The sequence below is a fragment of the Equus quagga genome, chromosome 11 (genome assembly GCF_021613505.1).
Source record: "Equus quagga isolate Etosha38 chromosome 11, UCLA_HA_Equagga_1.0, whole genome shotgun sequence".
In the NCBI taxonomy this organism is placed as follows: domain Eukaryota; kingdom Metazoa; phylum Chordata; class Mammalia; order Perissodactyla; family Equidae; genus Equus; species Equus quagga.
The window spans coordinates 97,028,059-97,052,772 of record NC_060277.1 but is presented as its reverse complement, the minus strand read 5'-3'; the positions used below and the strand labels follow the sequence as shown (position 1 = coordinate 97,052,772).

At 54.9% G+C, this 24,714-nt stretch overlaps 1 protein-coding gene across 6 annotated transcripts in view; it reads left to right on the top strand.

The window, feature by feature from the left end:
- Positions 1 to 6,791: 6,791 nt before the first annotated feature.
- Positions 6,792 to 24,714, top strand: part of MPP2 (MAGUK p55 scaffold protein 2) — a 31,078-nt gene continuing 13,155 nt past the window's right edge. Inside the window, exons 1-3 of one of the 6 annotated variants that reach the window (XM_046677409.1) lie at positions 6,792 to 6,809; positions 12,097 to 12,160; positions 16,988 to 17,106. In XM_046677409.1, the coding sequence (XP_046533365.1) occupies positions 12,130 to 12,160; positions 16,988 to 17,106 (150 nt within the window). In that variant the 5' untranslated portion in view covers positions 6,792 to 6,809; positions 12,097 to 12,129. Of the gene's footprint in view, positions 6,810 to 9,412; positions 9,489 to 9,734; positions 9,823 to 12,096; positions 12,161 to 15,130; positions 15,439 to 16,421; positions 16,545 to 16,987; positions 17,107 to 24,714 lie in introns of those variants that run through there. The other 5 variants (XM_046677407.1, XM_046677408.1, XM_046677406.1 and 2 more) reach the window with 5 other exon arrangements.

The window sequence follows — 24,714 nt, the reverse complement described above, 5'->3', positions numbered from 1 at the left end:
GGGTAGGAATCCTGACTTCATCACTTCCTGGCTGTGGGACCTTGATTAAGGGGCGTTATCTCCCCTGAGCCTCTGTCTCCTCATCTGTGACAGGCACCCATGGCATAGGGCTGTTGGGAGGATCCAGTCAGGTGACATAGCTCCAGCCTTTGGACAGCTCCTGGCACATGTCAGCTAATGAACATGTGTGAGCCCCTCCACTCCTGGATGTGTTCTTTGTCCCCATCCACACATTTTCTTGTGTGTGAATGGAAGGGATAAGAAACTCAGTGTCAATGTCACTGAAGTTTATGGCATAGCTCAATAGCCGAGTGAGACCAGGACTGCATTTCCATGGAGCCAAGACTCTCCGGAAAAAGAAACGGGATTCCTATGATAAAATTCCATAGTACAAGGTGGAGGGAGAGATCCAGGGGCCAGTGTACCCCAAATCCCAACAAACAGGCTACCATTTATTCCACTTAGGCACAAGCCCAGTGCTGACACCCCCATCCCAGAAAGAGCTCAAATGATGTAGCCTCGTGCAGCTTTGGCTGTGAGAAGCCAGGCTGCCTTACAAACCCTAGGCCACCTCCACGGGCATCAAGATCTCAGTACCTCACTCTTCCACGCTTACTCACTTATTCCAGGAACTGCCAAGTTCTGAGGGATAGTGCTCAGCGACCCTCCTTCCTGGCCCAGAACAAGAGAAGATGCTTGATGGGGTGAGCAGGTTGGGGTAGGAGGCACAAAGGCCTCACTATTAATATCAACAATAATAGCTCTATGACTATATAGTTACACGCTAATAACTGACCCATCGTTGCACTTGCTCAGGGCCAGGTACTGGGAGGAGCATTCTGTTGCAGGATCGTCTCTAATTTTGATGACACTTGTAACACATCATTAACTCCTTTTGCCTTTGAGGAAACAGGCTCAGAGAAGTTAGGAGACCTACTGAAGATCCGTGGGGCTGAGATGCAAGCTCAGGATGAGATCTGGAGAAGCAGTCCCACCTTCTCGGAAAGCTACCCCCAGCCAGTTCCGTGCCTCTCTGTTCTTCATGCCTCAGGCCATCTGCACTGCTCAGTCCCCCTCCTTCGCCTCCAAGTCCCTTGGCCCATCAGCCGCTCATGACTCGGCAGGGCTGCTTGCTATGCTATGTGGCCCCTCCTCCTGCCCCCTCTCCCTCCATCTGCTTGGCTGTGTTCCTCACAGGAGCCTTTTTGAGTGAATTCTTCTCTGCTCCTCTAGGTCTGGTGGTCAAGCCACAGGCATTGGCATCAGACTGACCTGGGTTCCAGGCTGGACATGGCCACTTGCTGGCTGTGTGTCCTCAGACAAGTCACTTTGCTTCTCTGAGCATGGTGTCCTCAGCCATGGGGGAATGCTAGAGCTGGAACATGGAATTATTGGAGGGCAAAGCTGAGAGAAAGGTCCTCAGGCTTCCAGCCTCAAAGTCTTCTTTGAATTCCTTGAGTTCTTTGGCTTCAGCTGGCTTGCGCTGGGTTTTTACTTGCTCCCAAAACACAGCAAAGCAAACTGGAAAGCCTTTGACTAATAAAGCTTCTGTTACTCCCTGGATTATTCGGTCCAACCTTCTTAGTGTGATGTTTAAGGTCCTTCACAATTTGACCTCAGCCCACTTAAAAAAAAAAGCACCTTTGAAAACAAAGTAGTATGGAAGTATAATTTACACACAGTAAAATTCACCCATTTTAAGGGTACAGTTGGATGAGTTTTGACATGTATGTAACCACCCCACAGTCAAGACACAGAACTTTTCCATCCCCCGAGCACGTTCCCTATTGCCCGTCTCCCATTCATCCAGCCCCCGCGGCCACTGATCTGGTCTCTGTAGATTAGTTTTGCCTGTTTTAGAACTTCATATAAATGACATCAAACAGCGTGTTCTTTTTGTGTCTGGCTTCTATCTCTCAGCATAAGGTTTTGACATTTCTCTGTACTGTTAGGCACATAAGTCGTTTATTCTCTTTTATTGCAGAGAAGTACTGGTCCTTTGTGAGGAGGCCCCGCCGTTTGTTTATCTCGCCCCTGTTCTGGACATCTGCCTTTCGACCCACTTTCTTTAGCCACATCTGCTTTTCTTCCTCCCTCGTTGCACCTGTCCGCCCTCCAGCTTTTAGACTCCAGTGGCTCCTGCACAGCCCTGCACCTCCGCATCCTCCAGCCTTTGGGCCACTCCTTCAATCTGGAACGAGCGCTTCTGTTCCTCTGCCTGGCAGACTCCCTCAACCCCGGGGCCCAGTTCCAGCCATTCCTCTTCTACGATGCCTCCCTGGTCCCCTCCCTGCCCTGCCCTGGGCTCCTGGGGCTCTCGTTCCACTTGGGTGGCTGTGATGACATTTATCAGGTCTTCTGCTGGGCCAGACTGAACTCCAGGAGAGGGAACAGTGCCTTACTCACTCCGTGTCCCATGGACGTGGCCCAGTGCCTGGAATAGAATAGATGCCTGAGCACTGTCTTGCCTGAGAAACAGACTCTATAAAATCAGGATGTGGATTTTCACTTCATCCTGAGGGGGATGAGGGAAGGCAGGCGGGTCAGCTCCCAGCTGGGGCCAAAACCGTCTGGGGAGGGATCAGAGAGGCTCCGAGAGAAAGGAGGGAGTCAGTCTTTGAGCCCAGTTCTTCCTGCCTGAGCTTGGTTGGCACATCCAAAGCCCCTTCTCCCAAGCCTGAGACCCCGCCCAATGGAGACAGGCCTGGGTCTCTCCTCACAGCCTTTGGGTCTGAGAGCCTTAGACTCAAACCTTTTGCCCCAGTGAATGATTTGGTCTAACCCTTGGGAGGCAGGAGGGGCTGTTTCCATGCCTGGGACCCAGAGGGTCAATCTTCCTGATGTCCTCACACATCCCCCTCTGTCCCGCCCTCACTCCTAGGCCACAGGCCTGTACTTGATCTGGCTAAGCCTTTTGGCTGGATCTCGAGGCAGAGTGGGGGTGTGGGTATGCTAAAAACAGCTCTTGTCTTTGCAAAGGGGAGTGGTCTGGAAAAGTCCAGACTAGGAGTCCTCGGGGGCCACTTGACATATTTATTGCACAGTATTTAATGAGCACCTGTCCTCCTGGAGGGGCTGCAGGCGCTGGGGACACAGCAGTGAGCACAACAAAGTCCCCTTCCAGGAGCTTCCATTCCACATACACCCCCTTTTTGGGGGGTAAAAGTTTTTATGAGATATAGTTCATATACCATACAATTCACTCACTTAAAGTGCACAATTCAGTGGCTTCTAGTATATTCCAAGAGCTGTGCAACCATCGCCACAATCAATTTTGGAGCATTTTCATCTCCCCAAAAGGAAACCCCATGCCCTTTAGCAGTCACCTCACATTGCCCCCAGCCCCAGGCAACCAGCAGCCTACTTTCTGTAGAGATATGTCTATTCCAGACATTCCATATAAATGGAATCACATAATACCTAGACTTTTTGTGTGTGTGTGTGTGAGGAAGATTGGCCCTAAGCTAACATCTGTGCCAATCTTCCTCTGTCTTATGTGGGACGCCGCCATAGTGTGGCTTGACAAGTGGTGCTAGGTCCATGCCTGGGATCCAAACCTGCGAACCCTGGGCCGCTGAAGTGGAGTGTGCGAACTTGACCACTACGCCACCGTGCGGGCCCCTAATGTGTAGTCTTTTGTAATTGGCTTCTTTCACCTAGCGTGTGTTTTCAAGGTTCATCCATGTTGGAGCACGTGTATGAAGTTAGACGGGCAGTTCAGAAGACCACCTTCACTTCTGATACCCACTGCAAGTTCACGTGTCCCTAAGACCACCATTAGAGTTGATGATTTGCTAGAAGGATTCACAGAATACAGGCAAGCTGTTTTACTCATGATTATTGTTTATTGCAGCTAAAGGATACAGCCACAAGAACAGACATGTATGGCAGAGGCCAGGAAAGTTCCAACCATGGAGCTTCCAGTCGTCATCTCTCACGGGGTTGTGGACAGCATTACCTTCCCAGCAATGATATGTGACAATATGCATGACTGCTGCCAACCGGGGAAGCTCACCCGAGCCTGGGTGTCCAGACTCCCTCATTTATTGGGGCCCCTTCACATAGGCGTGGTTGACCACCCACATGGCTGATCTGTCTCCAGTCCCTCTGGAGGTTGAGGGCACTCAGTGCAGGGGAGAAGAGAAGGTCCAAAGAGAAGTTCAGGCCTCCAGGTCATAGTCTTTTCAGAAAATCCACTTGGGCCCTTGGATTATGGCAACCCAGTTTCTGACAGCAGGGACTCAGGGCTTGGGTGGGGGGATGCTGGGTTACTCTGGTCAGGCCCTCCTCCAAAGAATTAAGATCCCAGTGCATAAGACAGGGAGATAGGAGTGAGAGGAAACATGGTGCGTGGTGGGCTAGGGAGGAGCGTTCAGGAAAAGAGATGGTCAGTCCTGGGAAGGGCAGTGAGGGGCCCAGTGAGACTCTCTCACAGTGCTTGGGAGCCCCCTCCCCCACCTCCTATCCCCAACCCCAACGCTGGTTCACGCAGGGAAGCGATGGCATCCTCCCTCCTGGCCCCCCGAGGCTGAATGCTCACCACTCCAGGGTCCTGGGTCTGGCTGCCCAAGGATTCTGTGGTGGACTCAGGAGGGGAGACCTCCAGCACTAGACAAACTCCCCAGGTTTTAACTCTTACCAAGAATGGGTCATTTTTGGTAACTGCAGTGGGGGAAGCAGGAGTGGGCTGCTGGGGAGGGGAGCTCAGGATCCCACAGTGGCAGAACCCAGCAATTCCCTACATCACACACCCACCCCCACACCCCCACACTGGCTGTGAGTACAGACTTGTGCATATGCACAGACACAGCATATTGCTACCCTCATATGTGCATCTGTGCACACAGACACACAAATGCATCATGAACACAGTCATGCACATGTAAACACATACCCACAGATGTGTCCTTGCACACACCTCGGGCACACTTAGACCCATGCTTGCTGTCTGTGTGTGCCAGTGCACACCTCACAGGTTTCTGCCCACCTGGCTCAGGAAGGCCCAGAGCTCCTAAGGGGACGCTGCCACCTGAGCACTTCTTTCTGCCTACCCCAGGGCTGGTCCTTTGGGAGGGTGTAGGGGTCAACCAGAAGGGGGAGTGCCCAGGGAGTTCCTGCCATCAGCAGTGACTGTACCCTCCTCTCCCTGCACCTCCATCATAGGCCCTGAGGCCTGCTGCCAGGACCTGAGCACTCCCAGTCGGCTTTGGGTGATGGTGGCCACCCCCCCACTCTCTGTATTGGTGGGGGTGGGAGGGCAGCCGCTGCAATGGATCTGGCCTGGAAAAGGACAGTGGCGGTGGTGACGGGCACAGATGATCTAGACTTCTCCCTCTCCCAGGGCCCCACCTACTCCCCACGCCAGCACCTCGGGACAGGCAGCTGGAGGTGGAGAAGCCAGAGGGCTCAGAGCCCCTGTGGGATGGGCAGGAGGTCACCGACTCTGCCCCCAGGCACCTCAGAGAGGACAGGTGCACAGGGCGGGCCCAGGGTGGCTAAACCCCAATGCAGAGGGCAGGAGAAGATCCTGGGGGGAGCTTGGAGCTGAGCAGTTGGCGCCAAACAGGGCTGGAGAAAAGAGCTGTTGCTGGGCAGTGGCGCAGGGGAGGGACAGAGAATGGCTCTGGGACTGGGACCTCCCTGCATTCCCAGGATGGGTGGCCAGGCCCTCCCCTCCCCCCACCATGGTTCACAGAGCACTTTTGTATGGGTTATCCCCTCAGGTCTACACGGAACCTGTGGGTGGATACTGCCCAGCCCAGGCCTGCCTGAGGCCACTCAACAAGTTGTCCCAGTGCTCTCCACAGTCCTTGGCTGTCCCCTCTGTCTCTGCCCCAACCCACTCTGTAAGTGTTCCCTTGGCTCAGGGCAAAGGGGGAGGGAAGCAGCACAGGGCGTGTGTGTGTGTGTGTGTGTGTGTACATGCAGCCCTCCTCCAGGTCACCAGTTCAAGTGGAGACACTCTTCTCTCCTTTCTTTCTGTCTCCAAATAGCAACTCAAGTGCCTCCTATAGTCCCCAGGGCATCTACTCCCACTGTCCGGAGCCTCCCTCCACTCCCTCACCTTTGGCCCCCACCCTTGCCCTCTCCAGAGTCTACAGGGGTGCTCCAAGGCACAGTCGGCTTGGGGAGGTCTCAGCAATGGGCAGGGGCTCATTGAGATGGCTAGCAGGACGCCCTTTCACTCCCAGGGTCTGCCCTGCCTTTTGCAAGCTCTTCCCCACTCTGGCGATGGGCTACCTGTTGCTGGCTCCCTTACATGGCGCCCACAGCGAAGCCCTTGGCACCTCAGTGGGGGCACTGGAGGGAGAGGAGGACAAGAGAAGTGGGTGGCTCAGATAGGGCTGGGCAAGATGCCACTAATGGGTGTGTGGGCAGCGGGAAGAGGGCATGCTATCCGTACCAGATACCTGGGGCTCCAGAAGCCCTGGGTGGACCCCCACCTTCCCCAGAAGGACCTGAGGTCAGTTAAGGGCACATCAGACAGCCAGAGAGAGACTAACTACCCACTGCCAAGCTGGCACCTAGCTAGAGCCTGCTTAGACCTACTCCCAGAAGGGAAGCACATTTGTGGAGCAGCTTCTGTGTGCCTGGCACTGTGGCGGCCGCTCTACATCTGTCCTCTCCCAAGGTGGCGGCTGTTAGCCCCATTGTACAATGAGGAAATTGAGGCTCAGAGAGGTTATGTAACCAGCCTAGGACACAAACACCACGTGGCTGAGTCAGTATGTCAATACAGAATTGTCTGGTTCCAGAACTTCCCACTCCATGGGGTTGTGGCCGAGTAAAGCAGACAGGCAGGATGAAGCGTGAGTGGTGGGCTAGGGCTGGGGTTGGGGGACAAGGGCAGGGAGGCTGCTTCTGGGAGAGGTTTTGGGTCTCTGTCTTCTAAACGGGCAATCTGATGTGGGTGCAGGGCAGGCTAGTGGTGGTGGTGGTGGTGGTGGTGGTGGTGGAGGGGGTTTCAGGGTCTTGAAGGTTGTGAGGGGAGCAAGGGCCAGCACACCTGGCCCTCCAGGGGGGGTTTGGATTGGTGGTGGTGGGGAGGCAAAGCTACCTGTCTGGATGCCCTGTTGAGCCTGGGCTGGGGAGGGTGGGGATACAGCTTTTTCTTTAGAATTGTGGTTTCCAAAGTAAGCATGCACCTAGAGGTGCACAAGATGATCCTTTGGGGTGTAAGAAAATGCTGGCACTTCTGTTTATAGTTTAAAAACATATTCATTTTTAAATTTCCTTTTTTAAATGCATATTTTAGTTCAATAGCATAGATATAATAAAACATAAATGTAAACATATGTAAATATATATATACGCTCTAAGAGTTCCAGACTTTTTTCTACTGAGATATATAGCCAATAGAAAAGGTTTCCAGAACAAGACTGGCGAATCGCAGGGTGGGGGCGTGGAACCGAAGCGGGTGGATGTCCGGGAGGAAGATAGACTCGGGATAGCTGTTGGCGGCCCCTGCTGGGCATTACCGGAAGTGCAACATCACTCAAGACAGTCTGATCCGCTGGAAATTCAGAACGCCCGCTCTGAGTTGCATTTCTCTCGCGGCCCTGACTCTCAAAGCCCTAGGATGAACACCCACCAGAGGGAAACCTTGATTCAGGGGAAGCAGTGACACTGCCTGCACCCTTGTGACCTCTGAGGCGGAGGCAGGGTGGAAGACAGAGGGAGACTGAAGCTGGCACCTTGTCTGGAACAGAACAGGAGCATCCTGCTCTGCATTGAGAACTGTTTCTCTCCACTCTGTCACCTCCCCGGGGCTGTTGTAAAGAACCAAACAATTTATCAATCGTAAGGTCCTGAACAGATGTGATGGGCTGGCATTTTATAAGGCCCTTATTAGAGAGATGATTGCTGACTGACTAACTGGGGGAGGCAGCTTGTAAGAATAATGAATTGGGCTCCACCTCCCTAGTGGGCCAGAATCTGGGATCCCACCTTGTCTTGGGGATCCTGAATGGAATTGAAGGTTTGCTGCGGGTTGTTATGGGGTAATAGTTGCCTGACTGAGTAGTAATTAACATTGTGGAGGATTTCAAAATCCTTCCACTTCCCAACCAAATGCAAATAACTGAGTGATTCCCTGCCCAGAGGTGGACAGGTGAGAGTGGAGGGTGTCCTTCATCATGGGAAGGGGACTTCCTCCTGAGTTGAATTAGGAGGATCTTCTGACTTGAAGGCAGAGGGGGTTGGAAGCAGTGTGCTCCAGGAAGCCTCTTTGGTCCGAGACCGAAGCCTGCAATTCCAGTCCCCGCCATCTGGGGTCACTAGCTATCTTCTCCTCCCTCTGTTAAGGTGGAGGGCCCCGAAACCTCCGGGCTCTCAGTAGTTTGGCCTGGTTCTGTGGCTTTCTCCGTACCTCAACATATTCCTTCCCGAGTTCCGGGGCGAGCTGAATTTCTTGGGACCCGGGGACTAGTTCCCTGCTTCAGGGATGTATTCCGAAATCAAACCCATTTCTGAGATTGCCAAGCAAGTTTTCCAGGTGCAGGCCACTTCTGATCTTAGGAGCCCAGCTAGCAAGGAACAGGGATAACCCCTGCATATTCCAGAGGACAACTGGCGACGGGGAGGAGGGGGGACGACACGAAGACGACGACATCGAGACCGGAATAGTACCGCGGTAGGCCCCAAATGCGCAGCGCACTGAGCGAAGGGTGGTCTCCGGGCTGAATTTCCAGTATTCTGAGGCCATACAGTATCTTTTACTAGCAGGTCTGGGGTGGAGCCAGAGGCCGGGCAAAGGCGGGCAACTGGGTTTAACGCTTTATTTACTTCTTGAGATCGAACTCTGAGGAAGCATAGCGAGTTACTTCTTTCTGTATTCCATAGATAGATAGACCAGCTCGCCCGTGCAGGCTTATTGTAGGGTCTCGAACTCCTTCGCGAAGACGCTTCCCCTTTTTTTGCAAATTATTCTGGAGAATCTGGGATCCAAGTATCCACCATTCGAGTCCTTAAAAGGTGCCCCTGAGCCGGAGGCCCTATGGGGCTGGGTCTCCTGCTCCTTGGGGGTCTCCCTAAACTCCTCTGGTTCCCCTTCCCAGTTGGGAAGCACGATAACAGGGAAAGTGAGGCATGCCTGGGACTGGAACGCGGGTCCAAACTGAGAGAAGGGGGCGGAGTAATCTTTCACCATCGCCCTTTTAAGGGATCTCTGGGCGCCAAGGGACACCAGTTGGTACAGGTCCCAGTTCGTGCTTCCCCGAGTGGGAAGCGAGCAGGGGGTCGTGGGCTGTGCGGTGTCTCCCAAACCCCCACCTCCCCGCCTACCCACTAGCTGTTCGGAAAGACGACTTTCCCCGGGTCGTCCCACGGCGTCCACATCCCCCTCCCCCTTCTCTCCCCTCTCGGTCTCCGCCCCCTCGCGCAGAGGAGGCCTCTCCGCTTTAAGAGCCTGGTAGCGATTGACAAGCAATAAACGCGGAGCGCCGGGCTGTGCTGGAGCCGCCGGGAGATAGGGGCTCCCCCGGGCGCAGGTAGGCGCCCCCTGGTCCGGTACCCACCCCAGGTCCCCTGTCTCCTCTTCATCCTTGCACGGCACTTGGGGCCCTATTCTCTGGGTCCAATCTCCCCCGGCCCCTTCTCTCAGGCCCGTCCCCTCCCTTCCCACCTCCCGCTCCCCCCTCCCCTTCCTTGGGTGCTCCGAGAGAGAGACCAAACCCGCTGCCCATTGACGCTGGCCCCCGCCCCCGCGGTGAGGGCTCCAGAGTGACGTAGGGCGCAGAGCTGGTGAGCTGTGCGGAGCCTGGGTGTCCGCCCGGCTTCTCCAGGCGCTGAGCGCATTCGGGGGACTTTGGAGCCGGGCATTACGTAAGAACCGCGCTGTTTGCGCTTCCGGGGGGTGGGGGCGCGAGACAGGGGTTTCGTGGGTCCCCGTGGCCCCGTTGTTCCGTTGGGAGGCCAACACCTCAGTCTTCCCTGGGAGGGGGTCCCGGGAAGGGGTGCGCTCCTTCTTCCGCCTCTCAGGCTGTAGGGGGGTCGGGTCGGGGTCGGGGGCCAGGGTTAGGGTCTGGTGACCTGGGAGGGGATCCATGCCAGGAGCGAGGAGCCAGGGTCGGAAAGTTAGGTCAACTAAGGGGGCAGAGTGAGGACGGGGGCGGGGGGGACAGCCATTCAGTGACCTCATCCCCCTGGTCTCCCGCGGGCGCGCACGCAAAGAGCCTTCTTTGATGGCTCGCTACACGCCCCCCTCCCCCCAGGTCCTAGCGCCCAGCGGGTTAGGGCTGCGCTCCTGGGGCGGGGGCGATCTCATGGTGGGTGCGTGGAGGTCCGCCCGGCCTCTAGACCCCCATCCTTCGGCCCTCAGTCTAGCTACCCCTCCCCATGAATTGTCGGTCTTCAAAGCGCCTTTGTCAGACCTTTCTCCTCTGCATCTCTTTGTATGTGTATTGATGGAGGGGTGGGTGTGAGGTTGGAGGAAACCTCCCCCTCTCACGCTGGCCTGCATCACCTACCGACCCTGGGTGATGTGGATAGCCTGGAGGTAGGGGTGAGAGGGCACCTGGGCCCAGGCTTTTGGAAGTCGAGGTGCAGGTTCCCAGATGCCTGGGCCCCTGACCTTGGCACGGAGCCAGGCTGGCTCGCCTGGCACTGCTGTTCTCCTGTGGGCAGAGCCGGGCCCCGCCCTCTCAGAGGCTTGGGTGGGGGTGCGGCAGAGCTAGCTGATACCGTGGGAACCGACTCCCCAGGGAGAAAACTTGGGCAGGCTGGGCGAGACTTCTGGGGACAGGATCCCGCCTGCCTCTTCCCTCCCTTCACCCTCTAGAGAAGGAGGCTGTCAGGAGTCCCCTCTGACTGCCACTACCTCTGTCAGGGAGAGCGCAGGTAGCTAGGAGAAGGCTTCAGGCTCCAGTTCGCCAGGACCTGGGATGGGGAAGGAAGGGTTCCCTCCTGGCAGCTGTCTAGGAATAGGGACAGCAGACGTTGGCACCGGAGGCACTGGCTGGCACAGTAGATCCTGAGCGTTTCTCCCAGCCTGGGGTGCTGGCCTGAGGGGGGGTGCCCTTCCTCTCCTTGAAGGCTCTCTCCTTTCATGTCCTCAGGGGCAGATCCTGGAGGAAGGGGAGCTGTCCCCTCACCTTTGTAGTTTCTGCTACCTGGACTCAGGTGACCAGCTCATGTCTGGGAGGGGGGTGGGAGCAGAGAGAGTTTTATTAAAATCAGGTAGCGGTCCCTCTGGGGAGAATCTTTTTTTGTGTGGAGATGAAGTTGCAGCTCCCCCACCTCCAGGGCCCAGCAGGCATTCAGTCCTAAAGTGGGCACTGCCAGCTGCTTCCCCCCACACCCCCACCCCTGCTGTGAGCCACTGCCTCCTGTTGTTATGGCAACTGGGAATTAGGGTTTTCTCCAACAGCACAGCCCAGGAAGGCAAAGGGAGGAAGGGTGGTGGGTTACCCCCTTGCCCCCGCCCCTGGAGAATGAGGGAGCCAACCTCAGCTTGGGAAGGCCATGGGATGGGAGCTGGGGCTGTAAACTCATGGCTGGTTCTGCCCAGAGTCCCCTGCTGTCCTTGTCCCAGCTCTGGGCTAAGAAGGGGTGAGGGGAGAATGAGGAAGCCAGAGAGGCCTTGGGGAGGTACGACACCATTTCTCTCAGCCAGATGGACAAGTGTTTGCGGAGCATCTACACTGTGCTGGGCCTAGGATCCAGAGGCAAATAAAACAGGTGTAGCTCTTGACCTCATGGAGCTTACAGTCTGGGAGTACCCATCTTTCCTGCTTTTGACTCAAATTCTGGACTCCTGTACCCACTTCCTCTCCAAAAAAAAAGAAAGAAACAAACAAACAGATGGCAGGCAGAAACACTTAATTATTTTTGAGAGTCATAAAGCCTGGGTGTTCATTGTCCCTTTCTTTATTAGCTTTGTGACCTTGGGAAAATGAATTAACCTCTCTGATCCTCTGTCTCCTCCTCCTTGGAGAAATGGACATGTAATATCTGCGTTTCCTGCCTCCCAGGACTGTGGGATCATCCAGTTTCTGGGCAATGCCCTGTCCCCTACCTTGTTAGCTGATCCTGAGGGGGAACCCCTTCCCCATTGCTTTGCCCTTGTGCCTTCTCATCCTCCTCTCTCCTCTCCTCCAGGAGAGACTTTTCAGAGCCCTTGCTGACCTCACCATGCCTGTGGCCGCCACCAACTCTGAGACTGGTAAGAAGGGGGTGAGGATGTTCAGAGGGTGCCAGGCAGGGACTTGAGGGTGGGGAGCAGCCGTCAGGCAGCCCCACAGCTCCCTGCAAGAACCAGCTGCCTTGCACCGCTGCTCCGCCCAGCCACTCAGCCATTCTTTCAGCTGGCTTCTATGACTCTGCTGCACCTGCCCCATGGTGGGGCTGGAGACACAGCGCAACTCACCTCTGTGGAGGGCAGGGGGATGCGTGCCCCAGAGATGATCCACACTGTTGCTGGAAGGCAATGGCCTGGGGCCAGGCTGCTTAGAGCAGGGGCCTCTAGGAGCTGGGCCTTGGGGGGTGGCTTGGGGATGGAGGGACTGCAGCAGCAAGGCCTGGGGCTCAGAAGTTCGTGGAGCAGTGCCCACCAGATGGGTGGGGTAGACCAGCGAATGCTAGAGATGGGGGCGTGTATGTGCTGTGGTGCAGGAAGCTGTGCGTGGAGAATGCCAGGTCAGGAAGCCTCAACTTGGTTCTGTAGGAGGTTTGGGGGCAAGGGAGTGGGCCACCCAGACAAGCTCGGAAGCCTCAGGAGCAAGCTACGTAACCTCTTGGAGCCTGCGTCTCCTCTCCTGTGAAGAGGCCGAGTGAAACTCCCAGGCTGTGGTGGGATAGCGCAGTACTGTTAAAAATATTCAGTTGTTGTGCTGTGCTGCTGGGGTACCTTGGCTGATTAACCTGTGACCTTGAGTCAGTCACTTCCCTTTTAGGACCCAGGTTTCCCCATCTGTAAGATGAGGTGATGGGACAAGATTAGTGTCCTTAAACTTTTATGGGTCCTGGATCCTTTGATCCAGGTGAGAATCTGGTGACAGCCACAGGCCCTCATTGGAGACAAATGCTTCTATGTGTGAAATCTGCATTCCACTCCGGGGGTTCGTGGGCCCCCTTAAGTGCATTCAGGGACCCGCCAGGTGAAGTTCCCTGTGCTAGAGGCTCACTAAGCGGCCTGATAACCACTGGAAACTGCTGTGGTTTGCCCTGATGTATCCTAATTTCCCCTGCCTGCATGCTTGCCGCCCGTGCAGCTCCTCCCTGCACTCTGGGCCCTGCTGCTCCCTCGGCAAGATGTTGCCCAGTCTCTCCCATTCTGGTTAGCGTGGGTGGCTCCCCTGTCCCTCCCCTTTGAGAAACTGAACCAGGAAAGCGAAGGCTGCTGTGGTAGGCCAGAGCCCAAACTGTGACACCCTTGTCCCCCCCCCAGGAAAGCCCTCTTCTCTATGCAGTGGAGGGACTGTGCCAGTATCCCTCAGCTTCTGCAGCCTGGGAGGGCTCAGTGCTTCCACCTCCTGTCCAGCCTGCTGCGCCCCCGGGCCTCTCCCCCTGCTCTAGCCTGCCTGGGCCCCACTGTAAGCTGCTTAGGGGTTAATTAAGCCCATCCCTGAGCCCGTGATTAAAGGTCTATCAATCTGGGGCTGCCCAGTAAACCCATTAATAGTGCCTGACAGCAGTGAAAACGCTCCACAATTTGGCTTCCCTGCTGCCGCGCTTGATGGTGGTGTGGTAGGATGGGGTGGGGGACAGGGCAGGGAATGGAGCCCAGGGGTGTGGGTATGGGGCCTGCTTCCTCTGAGAACTCATGGGGCCCCTGATCCCCCAGTGTTGTGCCATGGGCTGCTTCTGCCTTCCCATATCCAAAGGAAGGTCAGGAGCAAGCTGCTTAACCTCTTGGAGCCTGCATTTCCTCTTCTGTAAAGAGATGATGTGAGACCAAAAGGCTCTAAGTTTCTTAGCCTCCCCCTCAGGCGGCCCTCTCTGCTTGCTCTGGGCTGGATGGGCTCCAGGCCTCAAAAATCTAGCGGTGGGTTCTGCTCCTTCTCATTTCACGGTCATTACACTTCCCACAGACAGCTGCGCCCTGGCCTCTGGGGTCAGGTTCACCACCCCCTGCCCCGGGAGATCCCTGCCTTGGGCTCTTCAGAGACTGAAGCTAGCAAGGTCCTCTCCCACCCTTCCCACTGATCAACATGGTCGTTGTCATTGTGGAGGGAGGGAAATGTGTTCCTCTTGCAGAGAGACCCCAAGTCTATTTCTAGTAAGGTGGAGAAACCCTTTTCCTGAGGGTTGGAAGCAGGGTGGAGATGTATGGGTGATGGCCTGGGCTGAGAGTTTAGAGAACTTGCCCCTGGAGACTCCAGACCTGCAGCTTCGCCCTCTCTTCCCCCTTGACCCAACTCCTTCCTTTCTTTGAATAAGGCAGGGATGTGGGCTGCTTTCAGGTGGAGCTGTTCCTTTAAATCTCTCTCTCATCCCTGGGTTAAAGTCCTGGTGTGTAAGCCCGCCTGCTGCCATGGCAACCAGGGGTGCAGTGCAACCTGGTGCCACTCCTCAGGGAATGGCTGGCTGCTGGCCTCATGGGTACAGGGTCTCAGAGGAATAAAGGTTCTGGGCTGGGGTTAACTGTCAAGTCCCCCCTTCCTGCCCACCCTTGTCCCTGTTGTGGGAATGTGCTGTCACCTTTTCACTCCTCCAATTCCAAGATGCCTGACTTGCCCACTGGGCATCACCCCCTTACCTAAGGGCAACAGCTAATGGGAGATGGGGGAGGGGAGAAGCCGCTGCTGAGATGTAGGGTCAGAAGGGCTTGAGGTACCCTTCCCTGCCCACAGTGGTGCTACCCGCCTTCCTTTTCCTCCCTGTCCCCTCACCACCCTGCCCCATGGCTGGCAGCCAAGGGGAGACAACTGGGGCTTGAGGTATTTGCCCTGTGCCAGAGTGGTGCCACTGGTCCTGGCGGAGAACTGAGAGTCGTACTTGGGGCCTTCCTTTGATCCTGAGGGGGTCATTGGAAAGGGGCCTGGAGAGGGGACATAGAGTAGAGGTCTGAGGGCAGGAGGAGGAGGTGGCACAGGGTGTATTTGAGGAGGGACTTCCAGGAAAAGGGGGCGGGAACTAGATGGTGCCAAGTCCCCACCCCCTTGGGTTTCGAGCTTCCGAGATCAGGCCGTCCTAGGAGAGGGATTCTCTCTTTCCCATTGCCCCCTCCCCACCTGTCTGCTCCAGTCGGGGTTTTGGCCAATCAGCAAGGCGGTTAGAGCGGCTGAGCCTTGCTATTGGCTGATCCTGCAGAGGGCGCTCCCTGAGTCCCGCCTCCTCCAGCGCAGCCCCCTCTGGCTGGGAAGGCGCCCACGGTGGCGTGGAGGCCACTTCGGCAGCCTGGGCGGGTGGAGGCGGCCATGGCGGGCAGCCCAGGCAGCGGGGCCTCCTTGGAGGGCATATCCCTGGGCTCCTCTGAGGAAGCCGAGCTCCGGAGGGAAGGTAGGGGAAGGCAGGAAGGGGAGTTTGGGGGTGAAAGCTGGACTGGGGGTTGGGGGCGTCTGGAGAGGTGCCCTAGGAGTGGGCTCCCGGGAACCTAAGGGTGTAAGGGCATGGCCCACCAGGAGTGCTGGCCCGGGCAGAGGGCACCGGCTTTCCCCCATGGCTGGCGGCTGGGGAGGATGACAGGGGAGGGTGGATTCCAGGATACTCTGGCAGAGTGGGAAGGGTCCTGCCCTGGCCTTTTTCTGAGCCAACTAAGGGCCTTGCAGGTCTCTGAGCAATGCCAAGCCCAGGCCTGGGCAGGAGAGGCCTGGAGGGCAGCTTGGATGTTGTTTCTGGAGAAAGTAGGGAGGAGGAGGGGGAAGAGGGTGAGAGTCCAGGAGTCCCTGAACCTTGTCTGCCTGCTCCAGTGTCACTGCCCCCTCCTCCCCATCCCCCTTCCTTCCTGGAGGAGGGGGCAGTGACAAGAGCAGTGAGAGGTGCCAGGAACCATATCCACCCCTCCTCCTCCATGGCTTGGGTGCTGTTCTGCAGATGTAGGCGTGGGTGGCAGAGTGGCAGAGTAATGATACCCCCTGCCCATCTCTGCCCCCAGCTGGGCACACTCTGCTTCTTCCTTCCTTCTCCCAGAACCTGCCATAGCCAGAAGCTCCCACCTCTGCCAGTGGGTGAAGACAACCCCCACTTCAGATCTCAGCAGCCAGTGCTGTGGCCCAGCACCAGGTGTTCTCATGTCCTTGGTTATGTCCCATCCCAGGCTAAGGGTTTGCTGATCCCTGAGATGACTTGGTCCGACCACTGCACTTGGGTGCCCACAGCCATCCCAAGCCCTAGGGACCCTATTTCCCCGACTCCTGCTAATGTTCCAGGCCTCAGCTTTGGCTTCCCATGATCTATATTAATTTCTCAATGATTCCAGATCATTGTCTGTCAGAGCTGAAGGGCCTGTAGACACCATCTGGTCAAATCTACCCATTTTACAGGAAGGAAAGACTGAGGCCAGTGAGCGACAGTGACTTGTGCAAAATTACACTGAATGACTGGTGCAACTGGTGCTGGATGTTGCACAACCCTGGCTTCCTGCATGACTGCCTGCTGGACTCTAGGTCTGCACTCAGGGACATGCTCCAAATGCTGTCTCTCTCCTTCCTGAGCCCGCCAGGTGCGGGTGGCTCAGTCCTGGGGCTTCAGCCCGTCTAGAGATTGAGTGAGGCACCTGTGGTTTTCTGGTTCAGGGCAGAACCTGGAACCTGACACCTGCTTCCCTGTCTCCTCTCCCCCACCTCAGAGTCCACTTCCTGCTACCTGGAGCCTCCCGCCTGCCCAGGCTGGCATAACCTGGAGTCTAGAGAACAGGCCAAGGAGACTCTCCCTAGCCCCCCAGGGCCCCTGCCCCAGGCGTTCCCATGCTGACAGGGAGGGAAGTGCTGTTGGGCAGGGGCTGTCTTCTGTGGGATGTGGGGTGGGCGCGGTGGGGTTGTGTGGTGTATTTTGGTCTCCTGTGCCTTGCTGGAACCTGTGTGTCTCACCACCTGCACCTTCCCCCCAGCCATGCAGCAAGTCCTGGACAACCTGGGATCCCTCCCCAATGCCACGGGGGCTGCGGAACTGGACCTGATCTTCCTTCGAGGCATTATGGAAAGTCCCATAGTCAGGTCCCTGGCCAAGGTATAGTGCTCCAGGGAGGTGGGCACAAGGGGACTGGGTCTGGGGAGGCTCAGTGGGGATGGGGTGTTAGCCACAGGGGGCCCTGGGAATGGAGCATGTGGCACAGGAGACCTGTGGAGGGGGGTATGCCCAGGTGAACACCCATGCCCAGGTGAAGAATCTGAGCGACTAGAGGTAGGAGGTCTGCCCCCACACCTGGCTAGTGAGTGTGTGGACACGCCCGTGTGGATGCACGGTTGGTGGCTGCCAGCTTGTGGAGGGTGTGAGTGGTGGGGGCCAGCGTGCCTATGTGTTGGACTCTCCAGAGTTCATCCTGCCTGTCCCTCTGCCGTTGGGCGTTCTGTGCAGACATCTTTTCAAGGTCACCTGCCACGTATTGGATGGAGCAAAGACTCGCTAAAAGAGGAACTTATAAAACCACTTGGTCATGGCAGTGATAGCGGCAGATACACTAGGCATTTTAGGAACATAAAGGACAGATGCCCCACCTAGCCCGGAGTGGGCAGGGAAGGCTTCCTGGCGGAAGGGCCACTTGAGCGGAGTCTTAAAGAGTGAGGAGAGGAGGGAGGGCGTTCCAGGCCACAGGAAGAGCTTGAGCAGAAACAGGTGAGAAAGAGCCAGAAGTATACAGGGGCTGTGAGTGTCGGTGTGAGGCTGGAGCTGCAGGGGTGAGACAGGGAGTGTGAGCTGCGCAGATGTTGGCGGGTGTGGAGGGTGCTGGGGGCTGTGCCTGGGGCTGGGGCATCGTCCCGTGATGTCCTGTGAGTGACGTGGAGCCTTTCGTGAGCTTTAAGCAGGGACGTGATGATGGCAGTGGACGTTTTGGGCACATCCTTCTGGCAGCACATGGAGGACAGAGGGAGGGTCATGGCTGGAGTTGGAGAGACCAGAGTTGGGGGTGGCGCTGAGCTAGACCTGTGTCACAGGGCTTGAGGGAGGGGAGGCTGGAAGAAATATTTTGGGAGTAAATTGGCAGCACTTGGTGTTTGGGTGTGAGAGGTGAGGGGTGGGTGTGGAAGGCCCCTGGGATTCTGCACGAGGTCGGGGTCGGGGGGAGTGTGAGGCTGGGGCCGCCTTCAACTGAGAGAAGAAGCAAGCATGGTGAGGAGAGAGGCGGACCCCTCGAGGAAGAGGGAGGAGGTGAGAATGGTGTGAATAGCTGTGTTGGAGGCAAGGCTGGGAGTGGCAGGGAATTATGCCTACTTGCTCAGATTTCTGAGGGGAGGGGGACAGCCATCTGCTGGGAGTTAGGGATCAGAGCTTGGGGGGGATTTGGAAGGGAAGGTTTGACTAGTTGCTGAAGAGGAGGAGAGAGGGACTCCGCCAAAGCCAGGGAGCAGAATTGACAGGGCCCCAGGCTGTCTGTGGCAGGTACCCGATTGCCCAGGGTGGGGGTGACTCAGTCCAGAGATGCGGAGATAAAAGGGGTGGCTTTGGTCCAAGACTTGTGCTGGATGGGGACTCTGGGAGGCTGAGTGCAGGGGATGGTGTGAAGGGGACAGGGGAGAGGGGCTGAGAGCATCACCTCTAAAGCCCAGGCGGGCCAGGGAGGGGAGAGGAACCAGGAAGAGACAGAGAGGCAGGGAGAGAATGGAGGCGCAGGCCTGGGGGCTCTCTGAGGTTGCTGTGTTTGGAGAGAGAGTGTAGCTGGAAGAGAAGAAGGCCGAGGTCAGAGAGAGGGAGGTGGGAGGTGAAAGATTTCCAAGAAGGACAGTTCTGGGGGGATGACATGACAATCTAGGGTGTGGCTGCAAAGGATGGGCAGAGGTCCAGGGATGGAAGGCTCGGATGTGGGATGGCGTTGGAATCTGGGGCTACAGCAGCTGTTGAGGTGGGGAGAAGACTGAGGCAGTCCCAGGTCTGCATGGTGGTGGGGGTGACTAGGAAGTCGGTAATGACAGTGACAGCGGGGAGGGAGAGGGTGGTACAGGCAGCTACAGGGTGAGGATGGGGACTCAGCTATGACCGGCTCTGGCATGGGGTGTGGAGGGGGACCAGGCCCCAGTGGAGGGAGAGAGCTGCTGCAGGGGACACAGCCTCGTCACGTTGTCATCTGTGGAGTGGCTAAAGGGTTGGGGAGGTTGTTAAGGATGGAAGATGAGAGGGCTGAGAGGGTCCATAGTGGGAGGTTCTAGGGAAGAGAAAGCTGAGCAGATTGGAGGAGGTTGGAGAAAGGCAGGTTGCTCTTCACTGGGTGGTCAAGGATTGTATTCATGTAGTAAAAATAGAAACAAGGAATTATGCATGTCTCAGACACAGAGAATGGGAGCTCCATGAGGGCAAGGATGTCTGTTGGGATCCCTACTGTATCCCCAGAGCCTAAAACAGTGCCTGGCACATAGTGGCTGCTCACTGGATATGTGCGAATGAATGAATACTAGAGAGTAGGAAATTACATACCAGACCTCGGAGTGCCCATCTCCACGATGGTGTGCTGGCTGGCCATATTCGCTTGAGTTCTGGCTCTTCCTTTTTAAGAAATAAAAAGTATGACACAGTCAGTGCCTCCCTGCGTTTCCTCGTTTCCACTGCTTTCCCTCCCCACAGATAACCGCTGGCTGGAGGTTGATGATGTCCTACCCCTGATGTTTTCATGTCTTGCCTACGTATGTACTTTATGTAAACAGTGTGCCCCCGCATATGTGTTTTTCAGCTTTGCATAATGGGATGCTAGAGCGAGCTGCTTAGGTTTTTGAGATTTCTGGCTCATATGCGGAGTGTGGGTATGGACATCAGTGTGGATGTAGACAGAGAGAGAGATGGGTTCATGGTAACTGGTGTGAGGAATCCCAGTGTATGACAGAGCCCAGCGTCTTCATTGATGAGTTCCCCTGCTGAGAGACAGGTACCTGGGTGCTGACTTACCTCTGCTGGGGACAGTGCTGCAGGGAACGTCCTCAAGGCTGTCTGCTGCACGTGTGAGAGCTTCTTGAGGGTGGACACTTGGCAGTGGAATTGCTGGATACGTGTGTTTTGAACCTCAACATCTGTGACCTTCCGAAGCTGATTTCAGAGTTGGGTGTATTAGGCCACGTTGTCTCTGGGTCACGTTAGCCGTTGCTTCAGTAATGAGACGGCCAGTGAAATGTGGAGGGGCTCTCGGGATGGCAGACTCTCAGGGTGAGAAGGTCCTCTAGCCAGCCCCCTCCAAAGCATGATCCCCTTCAGTAGCCTTCCTCTCTGCTGGCTTTGTCTGATCCATTTGACAGCTCTCCCGTGATGGGACTGCTGGCTGGCCGGCTATGTCATTCACTCCGTCATTCAGTTACCCATCAGCTCTTCAACAAACATCTGTTGCATGCTCACCAAGTACCAGGCACAGTGCTGGGGCCATGGCGATGAGCTGTCAGAGAGTTTGTTCTTCTCCCGATGGAGCCCAAGTCTCATTTTCTCGCTGAGCTCTGCATTGTCCCAGACCTGGGGCCTCACAGTTCAGCCTAGTTGAGAACTTACCATGTGCTGTATCAGACTGAGAGTAAACTCCCTTCTCCAGAAATGTTCTTGGGGATAGCTGGTCAGAATTTCCTCCCAAGAAATTCCTAGTGTGGTTCCAGATGCACAAAGCACAATAGAAGGTGGTGTGGACATTTCTCCAACTCTGAGACCCCCAATAAGAGGCTCCTGGGCTGAGGAACCCCAGTGATTTCTTCTCTCCGTCTAGTTGTGAAATGAGCAGGAAGTGAATCTCCATAAAGGCCGGTCTGAGCTCCTCCGTGTGTGTGTGTGTGACACTGCAGGGGGGCTTTGCCACCCCTCTTCAATGGTAGAGTTTCTCTCTCCACTCTTCAATCTGGGCTTGACCACGAGACTTGCTTTGGACAGCGGGACCCACTTCTTACTCCTTCTCAGCAATTTTAATGATTACGTCTACATAGGTAAATTTCTAACCGAATAGACAAAGTACTTTGATCAAAGATCCAGCTGCAAACACTTGGTTCTCCTGGCGAAGTGACCCAGAAACCCTCAGGAAGGGAATCAAGTTGGATCTGCGTGTGGTGGCTGTTAACCTCCTTCCCTCTGCCTTATGGAGCGGCTTGACTCTTCTCTGGGGACGTGACAGAGGGTGTGGGAGGGGCCAGCCTGGGTAGATCTGGGACCAGGGAGGGGCAGGGCCTGAGGGGACTAACCCAGAGAGTTAAACACTAGAGGGAAGTCAAATCTGGTAGGCAGATCACAAATCCAGGGCGTTGGCTGCAGACAGCAGGTGGCAGCCCTGGCAGGTGGGTGGCATCTGGGAGGGCTGACATGGATCCAGCAGCAGGTGTTTCAACAACAAGCAAGGCCAAGGTGAGGAATCCCAGGCAGGTGACATTCAGAAATTCAGGCAAACTGTTGCCAGTGGGGACATCTGCCAGCTGGCAGGCCTGGGAACTGATCCACATGAGATGAAGAGGAAAGAGATTAGGGTTTGGAGTCAGAAGATTCACTGACTGGCTGTGTGACTTTAGTATGTCTGACAACCTCTCTGAGCTTCAGTTATTTTCTTCTGAGAAGTTGAGATAATGATGCCCATCTCTCAGAGTCATGGTGGGAGAGGGGAGGTCATGGACATGGAAGTGCTTTTTAAACCATAAAGAGTTGTTATAATGTAGTTTTGGCCATCGGCCTGGAGTTCATAGGGAGGACTCTAGTCCTATGGTGAGGCTGGGGTGAGAGAGCTAGCAAAGTAAGACAAGGCCCTAGAAGAATGAGGGTCAAGGGAGGTCACTAAGATAGAGACTCTTGACCAGGGGACGTGACAAGCAGAGGCTACAGTGGCAGGGAGCCAGATGGGTCAGTTAGCTCTTGCTGTGTAACCAAGCACCCCGCCGCATAATAGCTTAAAACAACTGTGCTTTACTTCTCATGATTTTGTGGATTGGTGGGTGGTTTTTCTGGTCTGGGCTTGCTGTGTTGGGGCCGGTGGTCTAAGATGGCCTCACATGTCTGGTGGTTCAGCTGGGAAGGCTGCCACGTCTAAGATGGGTGGTCTCTCCTCCTGGGAGGGTGGCCCAGGTTTCTTCACATGGCCATCTCAGCAGCAAGGGGGGACAAGCCCCAAATGCCAAGCAGTCTGCAAGGTTCTGCTTGCATCACGTTTGCTAATGTCCCGTTGGCCAAAGCAAGTCACACGGTCAGATCCAGATTGAAGAGCAACCTTACCTCCTGCACACCCATCTCAGGCTTCTCTCGGTATGAACTATTTAATTATGAGCGGGGCTTCAAACGAGAACTCCCTGTCTTCTGCCGAGATCAAAGAGGTTGGAGTGGGAGGGCGGAGGGAAAAACTTTCCAGAGAAATGGCTGTGTGGCCTTTCTGCTTTTGCAGTCTACTGCTGGCTCTGGCTCAGGAGCTGGCAGATCTGGGTTCGAGTACCGGCTCCACTGTTAGCTCGCTGGATCCCTGGCCCAAGCTTCTGCTCTGTGATGAATCTGAGCCTCTGCTGTGCTGAGGATGATTTTCAGAGGACAATTAAACAAAGGGTTACCGCAGAAATTCAAAACCACTCTCCTGGTTTTGGGACCTGGGCCTTGTGCCTGTCTTACTGCAGTGTGTGCTGTACCAACAACATGGCTTTCCAAAAATAGGTGCCCAGAGAGTGACACCACAGCTGTGGGGAGCTCAGAGAGTCAGGAGACTTTGACTGGAGTCCCTGGGGTATGCCAGTGAACTGCGTGCTCTTAATGAATTCATTCTATCCTTTCAGTCCTCGGACGCTTTATTGGACTTAATGCTGCTAATCTCACAGGGGCATTGTGACGTGTAAAGGGGATGATGTTCTGCAAGTGTGCTGTTTGGCCATCGAACATGCACATACCCCACGGCCCAGCAGTTCTGCTCCTGGGAGAAACTCTCACATGTGCACCAGGAGACACAGACTAGAATGTTCACAGCAGCATCATTCGTAATGGTAAAGCCTGAAATGACCCACATGCCTTCCAACTAGAGAGGAGATAAATAAAATGTGGCCTGTTCACACAACGGAATATAATACAGCGATTAAAAGGGAGGAACTAACGTGACGTGGGAAGGAAGAATGAATCGTAGCAAGATAATATTAAGTGAAAAATTATTTCACTTACTATTGTTTACTATTATTATCCTAAGATTTATGCTTATTTCATATGATTAAATGAAAAAGTTGTTCCTTAATAATTATTAATAATTATTTGCTTATTAATAATAAGCAAAGTATTTTGCTTATTAATAATTATTAGTAATTAATAATATTTCTAATTATTATTAGTAGTAATTAGTAATAAGCAAAATACTTTTTCACCTAATATGAAACATAGGAATAAATCTTAGCACAATAATAGTAAACAATAGTAAGTGAAATAATTTTTCACTTACTGTTATTAAGTGGGAACAAATCTGGCTCCCAGAGATTATATATGGCATAATTCCATTTTTTTTTTTTTACTTGTGGAAGATTGGCCCTGAGCTCACATCTGTGCCAGTCTTCCTCTATTTTGTATGTGGGACTCCGCCACAGTATGGCTTGATGAGCAGTGTGCAGGTCCGCACCCAGGATCTGCACCCACAAACTCCAGGCCATGAAGCAGAGGGGCGAACTCAACCACTACGCCACCAGGCCGGCCTGTTAGAATTCCCCTTTTTTAAAGGCAAAAATAAATAAAAACAATATTCATTTTAGGAATATGTAGAATACATATAGGTACGATAAAACTATGTAAAATGGGAGGTTACCACACGATGAACGTGACGAATCACGATGGTGGTTTCTGTGGGTGGATGGGTGGGTGGGGCAAGTGGTTAGATGTAGGAGATCGCTAAGATCCTCGTTTTTGGTTTCAGTGGTGGCTTCTTAGATCCTCATTATAGTATTAAAAATATCTAGTTTAATACTGACTAACTGAAAGGAAGCCGTGCATTCACCAGCGATGAGAATATATCATGACCCAAGGATTGTACTTAATCCCACTCTGAGTGTCCAAAGCCCGGAAAAGTGGGGTGCAGATTGTGATACACGCTGGGTGTTCTCAGCCCTGGGCTGTCAGCTGTTCACATTGGCCCGGGTCGTGTTTTTTGTATTTGAATGATTAAATGTTCAAAGTCTCCTCTGGGCCCCGAAGGTAGAACTTCGAGACCTGAGCTTTTATGTCTGTGAGTGAGACACCGGAGCGGCCTCAGGAGGAGCAATGGATCAGCCTGGGGAAGGGTCATCAAGTCAAAGATGGGAGGGAGGTGGCTTGGGAGACGGGCTGGCTTCCCGCTTGGTCATGCAAGGCCTCCTAGAGAAACTAGTTCTCCATCCATCAATGGAGCAGAAGATGCTGAAGCTAAAATGAGTGACCTCTGCGCTCATGTCAGGACACCTGGGCCAGAGCCAGCTCCTGTTACCCTGAAAGAGCCCAGCCGGGGTCGCCGTGGTGAGATCAGTGCAGGCCTGAGTGCCTTTGTTCGTTCTTCAGACACGGTTCCTGGGGCCCTAGACTCCAGCGTTGACCCAGACACGTGGTCACACAGAGCTGGGGAAGTTCCTTGGGCTGTGCTGAGCTAAATGACTGGGGATCACATAGGGATTGGTGGACCCTTGCAGGGCATGTCTCTGCCCTCCAGCTTCTGAGGGACATCAGGGCATAACAGGTCTCCGAGTGCTACCC